General features: G+C 46.6%; 1 protein-coding gene across 1 annotated transcript; it reads left to right on the top strand.

Annotated features, from left to right (window-relative positions):
• KCNV1 (potassium voltage-gated channel modifier subfamily V member 1) lies at positions 514 to 7,733 on the top strand. Its single transcript, XM_018058361.1, has 4 exons — positions 514 to 657; positions 875 to 2,240; positions 3,102 to 3,631; positions 7,148 to 7,733. The coding sequence occupies exons 2-4, from the start codon at positions 1,774 to 1,776 to the stop codon at positions 7,657 to 7,659; spliced, it is 1,509 nt and encodes a 502-aa protein (XP_017913850.1). The 5' UTR covers positions 514 to 657; positions 875 to 1,773; the 3' UTR covers positions 7,660 to 7,733.

Below are 8,008 nucleotides of genomic sequence, written 5' to 3'. Positions count from 1 at the left end.
TTTTACTAAAGAAGGTGTTGAGGCCTTTGCCGGCTAGATAAATACTTTGTAAAACTACTTACAAGGGGGGGAAGAAAGGAAATAAGTATGGTTCACTCATTTTTGCAAAGACTTTTGAAAAAAAAAAAAAAGGCAAGGTTTCCAGAAGCTTGCTGAAAATAATGGGGAAAACCTTGAACCACGCCACCCAAAGCAGTTAACATAATTTCCCTAACCCTGAGTTTAGCAGGATTAGGGCAGTTACACAGCTGAAAATTTTGTTCTTAGCATTCCTGAGCGCACAGATTCAGGGAACCGGGAATCTAATATAGGATCCTTGAAGTGCCTTAAAGATGAATGCAATATTCATAGTCACCGAGCGCCTCACTTCCTCCTCCGGTCTCAGCTCCCTCCGCTCCCCGCACTCCCCACAGCTGGCGCCGGGAACCGCCGGGGGCTGGGAGGGAACGCGGGCGGGGGCGGCCACCCTCCGCCGCAGCCGCGGGGCCGGAGCCGCGAGTCGCGTGGCGACGAGTGGAGACCAGAAGAACTCGGTGGCTAGCACAGCTCTGCTTCTGGACCTGTTAAGTCAGACTCCTGTAGATCCAGAGGATCAAACCTAGGCTCCGTAACCAGCAGCGAGCACCTAGCGCAACCCAGATGTGCCCGGAGCAGCAGGTGAGTCACCCTGCCCGCCTCCCCACTCCAGCCCCGTGTCCAACAGGTTGGCCAGGGCGCGACTCCCGGGGGCCCCCGAGGATGCACTCCTAGCCTCACCTGGGCGCGGCGCTCGGCTTCTCCCTTTGCCGAGTTGTCGTTCCTATTTAAACTCCTGCCCCAGCCCACGCCTGTTCTAGTCCTTGTCTTTTTGCCTTCCCTTCTCCTAAAATGACAGCTTCACTGTGTGCCGAGAAACGCGCCCAGAACACCTCCTCTCCAGGAAACTTGTAGGGACAGACTCGGCTGAACCGAAGGGCGCGAAGTGTCTCAACATGTGATGGGAGCTGGCCACGGCGACCCCTGGTTCGCAGTGACTCGCTGAGACTTAATCAAAAGTCAGCGTTAACTGCGCTCATTTCCCTACCAGGAGGTCAAAAATTAGGAGAGGAGGGTGCCAGAGTGATTGAGAGTGAATGCCAGCAAAAGACACGCCTCGCGCGCCCAGGTCACCCTCCCCCACGTGCGCGCACCTCCAGCGACCGCTCCCCGGGAGGCCTATGAGGCCGCGCCGCAAGAGAAGAGGGAGGAATATACATCCCGAAGTTGCAAAAGACTCAGACCCGGTAGCCCCTTCCTTTGCTGCTGAACTTTTCGTTTTGGTCCCCTGCAGGCGGGCGTGAGTCTCGCCCACCTCCTTGCTTACATTCCTTCAAGATTCGAAGAGCCCTCCTCCACGGTAGACCTCCCTCCTCTGTCCCCTCCCCACCCGCTCCAGCGGCCGCGAGGCCTTCCACCCAAACACCTCCGGGCTGGAGGTCTCAGTTACAAAGTTGGAGAGCGGGTAGTGAGTCCGAGAAGGACCACGGCGACCAACTGTGTGCCCGGCGGCTGTCCTCGGCTTGGTCCGCACGTGAGCGGTTCCCTAGGGCGCCACCCCTCGTCTCCATCCCAGGCACGGATGCGCGGCTCCCGCGCACTCGCGGCTCCCTAGCGGCGAGAGGGAGAACCAGCACAGGGGGTGGAGAGAGGAAAGGTTTGCGGGTGGGAGGAACCCCCCTCGGGAGCCCGGGAAATCCCGGCCGTGCCTACCCCCTCCCCCTCAACTTCGAGGCGCTCTCGGCAGCGGCGGCGAGGATGGAGCTGCCTTCCCGGGGCCGGGCGCCGCCGGACTCCTCGCTGGACAGCGCCTCCCTGACCTCGCTGGACTCCAGCGTCTTCTGCAGCGAGGGTGAAGGGGAGCCCCTGGCGCTCGGGGACAGCTTCACCGTCAACGTGGGCGGCAGCCGCTTTGTGCTCTCGCAGCAGGCGTTGTCCTGCTTCCCGCACACGCGCCTGGGTAAGCTGGCCGTGGTGGTGGCCTCGTGCCGGCGCCGCGGGGCCCTGGCCGCGGTGCCCAGCCCCCTGGAGCTCTGTGACGACGCCAATCCCGTGGACAACGAGTACTTCTTCGACCGGAGCTCGCAAGCCTTCCGCTACGTCCTGCACTACTATCGCACCGGCCGCCTGCACGTCATGGAGCAGCTATGCGCGCTCTCCTTCCTCCAGGAGATCCAGTACTGGGGCATCGACGAGCTCAGCATTGACTCCTGCTGCCGGGACAGGTACCCGCGAGGCGCCGGGGGCGGGGGCGCGGGTGGTCGGGGCGGGGCAGCGGGCGCCGTGGGGATCGGGCGGCCGAGGGGCAAGATTTGAGACTTCATCCAAGCCTCGCTCGAGCCAGGCCTAAGAATACTACCTGTGGCCGTTTAGGAGCCAGAAGAAGGCAGGGTGGCAGTGGGGGCCGGAAAGCATCAAAGCCAAGTTTTGATGGAACTTTTTGAACTTTCTGCTTTTTCTAGTGAAGGTATGCTAATTCATTTGTAATCAAGAGTGGTCAGGCCTGCAATAAATATCTGGTGATTGTAAAGATGAGTCAAAAATTATGCTCCCAAAAAATGCACCTAAAAGGATGTAGGTTACAGTATAGAGAGTGGTGCTTTATCACACTTAGGAGGCTTCAGTTTTAAAACTTGGATAAAGAACTGCTTTAAATCCAGAAGACAGAAAGTTGGTTCTTTGTGAATAAGTGTGGCACTTTGGTGATCTATTATTTTGCAATTACTTTGCTATTATTACCATTTCATCATGAATATCTTTCCATTACCCACATTAAAAAAAAATTCCCTATTGCAAACTTCTGTTCTTGTTACAAGAAAAAAGTAGGTCGTAAAATGCATTAATCTAAAGTAGCTTTGCTACGTATAATTTATTCTGTATAAACTTCTACCACAAAAGCACCATTTTAAAAGCAATAATCTTTCACATCTGAGTCCTGTGAAAAGACGGCCTGGGTAAAATATGGCATGAACTTGTTCTGCATGTTACTGAATTAAGAAGCATGACTTCACTGCCGAGTTTAATTCCCACTTCACTTAAGTATTTTTAAAAAGTTAGACTAATCACCAGGTTGTCTTCCCTAAAAGATACTTCAGAAGAAAGGAGCTGAGTGAAACGTTAGACTTTAAGAAGGACACAGAAGACCAGGAGAGTCAGCATGAGAGTGAACAGGACTTCTCCCAGGGACGTTGCCCCACCATCCGCCAGAAGCTCTGGAACATCCTGGAGAAGCCTGGGTCGTGCACAGCGGCCCGAATCTTTGGGGTCATCTCCATCATCTTTGTGGCGGTGTCCATCGTCAACATGGCCCTGATGTCAGCCGAGTTAAGCTGGCTGGACCCACAGCTGCTGGAAATCCTGGAGTATGTGTGCATCAGTTGGTTCACGGGGGAGTTTGTCCTGCGCTTCCTGTGCGTGAGGGACAGGTGCCGCTTCCTGAGGAAGGTGCCGAACATCATAGACCTCCTTGCCATCTTGCCCTTCTACATCACTCTCCTGGTAGAGAGCCTGAGTGGGAGCCAGACTACACAGGAGCTGGAAAACGTGGGGCGCATCGTTCAGGTTTTGAGGCTGCTCAGGGCTCTGCGCATGCTCAAACTGGGCAGGCATTCCACAGGTATTCAGGTTTCGTGATGCCTTTTCATTCGCTGTTGTTCTTAAGCATTAGGGCTTTGACCAGGGTCCAAGGGAAGCGACTCTTGACTCTCAATTGACGCTCAGAATACCACCTGCTATATTTCACCCAATTATGATCTGCAGAAAGGTACTGAAATGCAAAACCTTGAGGTTGTTATCACAGGTAGAGAGGACAACTTGCCTCTCATACACTTTCTTTCCTTAAGACATGTGAGAAACTATTTAACCATATGTTCATTTTAATTTATTTTAACCCAGGTGCCCAGAAGATGTACAAAAATTAAAGACACACTGCTTCTGGAAGGTGCTACATAAAATATGCATAAACAGCACATAAAAAGATATGCACAAATTATATATGATATATAGGAACATAAGCCAGTTTCTTTTCTGTGTCGAAGGAAATGTTTTTCACACTAGTTTGTTGGCAGAAGAGAAAGTCAGTCCTCCAGGACCTTCTCTGGCTATGCAAAAAGAGATGAATGGGCACTGGGGGTCTTCTCATAATTTGGGGGGAAACAATGGAAATATTTGCTTTAGAAGTAAAAGGGTCTTTGCGACCCTTTGGACTGTAACCCACAAAGCTCCTCTGTCAATGGGATTTCCCAGGCAAGAATGCTGGAGTGGGTTGCCATTTCCTCCTCCAGGGGATCTTCCCATCCAAGGGATGGAACCCACATCTCCTGCATCTCAGGCAGAGTCTTCACTGTGAACCATCCGGGAAGCACTTACAAGAAAGCTAAAGACACAAATTAAATGCCCTGTCTAGTATCCGAGAATTTTTTTGTCCTGAACTGGGGAGGCATAAGAGAGACAGTAACAAGAATGCTTTAGCTTTTTGTATGTATCCATAAAGCCTTGAAAATCTAAAGAACACTCTCTCTAGAGAAATGTCTACACAACACACACACACACACACACAATTGTACATGAAAAATTATAGGCAAATCAGAGGAAATCATACAAATCCATTAAAGATGATGCTTCCATCCCTAAGGGCAGGGATTCTCAGTGACTGGCCCTGCCGTCTGTTAGATGTTCTGGAGCACATATGTGTTCCCTTATGTTAGACTTTAATAAAAATAAGAATCCCTTGAAAAGCTTGTTAAAATGCAAATTCTGAGCCCCAACTCCAGAGACTCAGATTTTAGTTTTGGGGGTTGGATCCAGAAGCATGCATTTTAACAAGCTAACTTTGATGTGGGTGGTCTTGAGAAACACTTTCAGAAACACTGGAGTAGGATACAATATTAATATGAAACATACAAATACAAATAACTGACTAGAGACTCCTATTCCCACTGATTTCCCTAGATATATGCCTGACTGGTCACCTAAAAGGAGTTGATGGTAGAGATCTCTCCTTATATATCTAGGAAGAAATGAACCTCAGATATGTTTTCTCCGCACATCTCTGAGGAAACTAGGACTGTTCCTAATATAATTTTGGTAGTGTATTTTCCTAGCTAGCCTCACATACCAGGGATTTGATAATGGGGTTTCCAACAACTTTTAGAAGTACCACTCTTTGTTTTCTGACACCCATAATGGGATGCTTTCTTCTAGTATTTATAAACTCTTCACAGGATTCAATTTAAAAACACCCAGTAAAGACTGCATTTTTCCCCAAAAGAAAGGAAAAAGAAAATAATAGTAATTTCCACAATGTCACCTCTTCAAAGTTTTTCTCAGTTCTAAGGCAAGTAGAAGTATTAATAAAGTCTTAATTTATTGAAAAGATATGAACAGTTGCAATGAATATTTGACAGTTTTATCTTGAGCATTACATTTAGCAAAATATAAACATAGAGCACATATTTCTCTAGGTATTAACTGTAAATAAAATTGGGAAGTATTATGAAATAATGGTTTAAGAAGACAATGGTGGACCAGACAGCCTAGTTTTAAGTCTTTGGCCTGTTACTTTGTACTAAATATGCTACTTTTCTGTGCCTTGGTCTGCTCACCCATAAAATGGCATAACAAATATAACATCTATCTCATGTTATTTTTTAGGATGATCCGAGTTAATTGATATAACCGGCAGAAATTCAGGCCACTTTGTTTCTTTTCAAAATGAACTGTCTAGAACATTGGAATGACAACAGTCTTTCCAAACACCATGCATTTCTTCATATGTTCTCAGTTTCAGAAATCCAATTCAATACAGACACATCAAGGCCAGTTTTCTAAAAGGTATTCTAAAGATATTATTTAAAATGCCTTTTAAAGTTAAATCTCAAATTATATTCATTGGTCTTTTAAAATAGCTGGCCAATAATTAAAGAACATCTCAAAATTCTAAGAACAAAATTCAGAATAATGAGAGCAAAAATAGTATTTTAATGTATTTAAAATAGTCTCTAGTGAATAAAAATTTAAATGTAATTCCAAGAGGTATTACTTTGGACTTTTGAGACAATATCATTGTGACATCATGTTAATATGACTTCAAAATATGAATAAACTTTCATCAGTATCTCTAGTGCTAGGGAAGATACCTTATTCAAATAGCGATCCTATAATGGGCTCCTCTTGCTATAACTTTGGTATTAAGGACAAAAATTTCAATGGGTGCCACTGAAATGGAGGAGTACTGGAACCCCTCCTGCTATCCCTTTAAGAATGTCCTCACATGTAGATTTGATGTTCTTTTGTGAATTTTCTTCCTGAATCCTAACTTGTTTTTACTGCTTCACTTCATTCTCATCTTTTAATTCTTCTGGCTCTTTCAGATGATGATGCCCCTAATTGTGTTAAACTTGTGTTATCAGGAAAGTGAGAAAAACAGACACATAAAATATAAGGAGACAGCATAAAACTGCCTTAGAACAGTGTGCAAGGTGATACATCAAAATGCAGACCTGGCCAAAAGAGCCCTCCTCGTACAATGCTGCAGAGGCTCACATTGCATGAAAGACACCGTGCCATCGAATGTCCCCTGCCTGCCCTTCTTCTCCTCTCTCATATTTTTTGTATAAATAGTAGGTGTTTAATAGCTAGGAGCTTCCCAGGTGGTACTAATGATAAAGAACCTGCCTGCCACTGCAGGAGACCTATGAAACACAGGTTCGATCCCTGGGTTGGGAAGATCTCCTGGAGGAGGACATGGCGAGGATACTCCCCTCCAGTATTCTTGCCTGGAGAATCCTGTGGACAGAGGAGCCTGGTGGGCTATAGTCCACAGGGTCGCACAGAGTCGGACATGACTGAAGCAACTTAGCATGCACACACGCACGTGTAATAGATAAGTGAGTGAATGAACCTAATTATATTTATTTTTAGCCTTCTCAATCAGTCCCCATCAACTAGACTAAGAACTTCCTGAAGATTGTAACTTATCACCTCTGTACCCCCAGAACTTTGCCCAATGCTGGAGCCATAGGAAATGTCAAATGCATGTTTTGGGATGGCTAGCAGGGAAGGAGAGGGAGAGAAAATGGGCAGAGGAAGGGAAAAGGGGTGGCTGTGACTGACACCAACTGTTCTATTACAGGCTTACGCTCCCTTGGAATGACAATCACCCAGTGTTATGAAGAAGTTGGCCTGCTGCTCCTGTTTCTGTCTGTGGGAATCTCTATATTTTCAACCGTGGAATATTTTGCTGAGCAGAGCATTCCTGACACAACCTTCACAAGTGTCCCTTGTGCCTGGTGGTGGGCCACAACATCCATGACTACTGTGGGATATGGAGACATAAGACCAGACACCACCACGGGCAAGATTGTGGCCTTCATGTGTATCTTATCGGGAATCCTTGTCTTGGCCTTGCCCATTGCTATTATTAACGACCGCTTCTCTGCTTGCTACTTCACCTTGAAGCTCAAGGAAGCAGCTGTTAGACAGCGTGAGGCTCTGAAGAAACTTACCAAGAATATAGCTACTGACTCATATATCAGTGTGAACTTGAGAGATGTCTATGCCCGGAGTATCATGGAGATGCTTCGACTGAAAGGCAGAGAAAGAGCAAGTACTAGGAGCAGTGGAGGAGATGATTTCTGGTTTTGAATTCACTTTCAGTTTACTTACAAAACTTGTGTAAAACTAACTTGATTGATAAAGCCTTGATATGGATGTCTGTACACTGCTGCTGAGTCTCTTTTGAGTCCTGCCTGTGTTCATTTTAGTTGACATGTTGCTTGGTCTACTAGAATAGTCCACATCCCCCCAAAACAATGGCACATTGTTCTGACACACTTGAGTCTTAAAACTAGCCATTTAACACCACCCAAGGCAACAACGCCAATAGACATGTGTTAGAATTGTCAAATATAAAATAATAGTGTAATGGATACAATAACGTTAAACGTTTTCCTATCACTAATTTTTAGAGTCTTTTGCACCTCTAATTTTAAAG

This window comes from Capra hircus, chromosome 14 (genome assembly GCF_001704415.2).
Source record: "Capra hircus breed San Clemente chromosome 14, ASM170441v1, whole genome shotgun sequence".
Classification (NCBI taxonomy): Eukaryota; Metazoa; Chordata; class Mammalia; order Artiodactyla; family Bovidae; genus Capra; species Capra hircus.
Note: the sequence above shows the minus strand (reverse complement) of the source record. Positions and strands in the feature narration are given on the sequence as shown.

What these genes read in the sequence shown, in the direction of transcription:
- KCNV1 (XM_018058361.1), top strand. Translation starts at nt 1,774, where the DNA reads ATGGAGCTGCCTTCCCGGGGCCGGGCGCCGCCGGACTCCTCGCTGGAC. An exon ending in GACTCCTGCTGCCGGGACAG is followed by an intron (nt 2,241 to 3,101) that starts GTACCCGCGAGG and finishes CTTCCCTAAAAG; the next exon opens with ATACTTCAGAAGAAAGGAGC. An exon ending in ACTGGGCAGGCATTCCACAG is followed by an intron (nt 3,632 to 7,147) that starts GTATTCAGGTTT and finishes GTTCTATTACAG; the next exon opens with GCTTACGCTCCCTTGGAATG.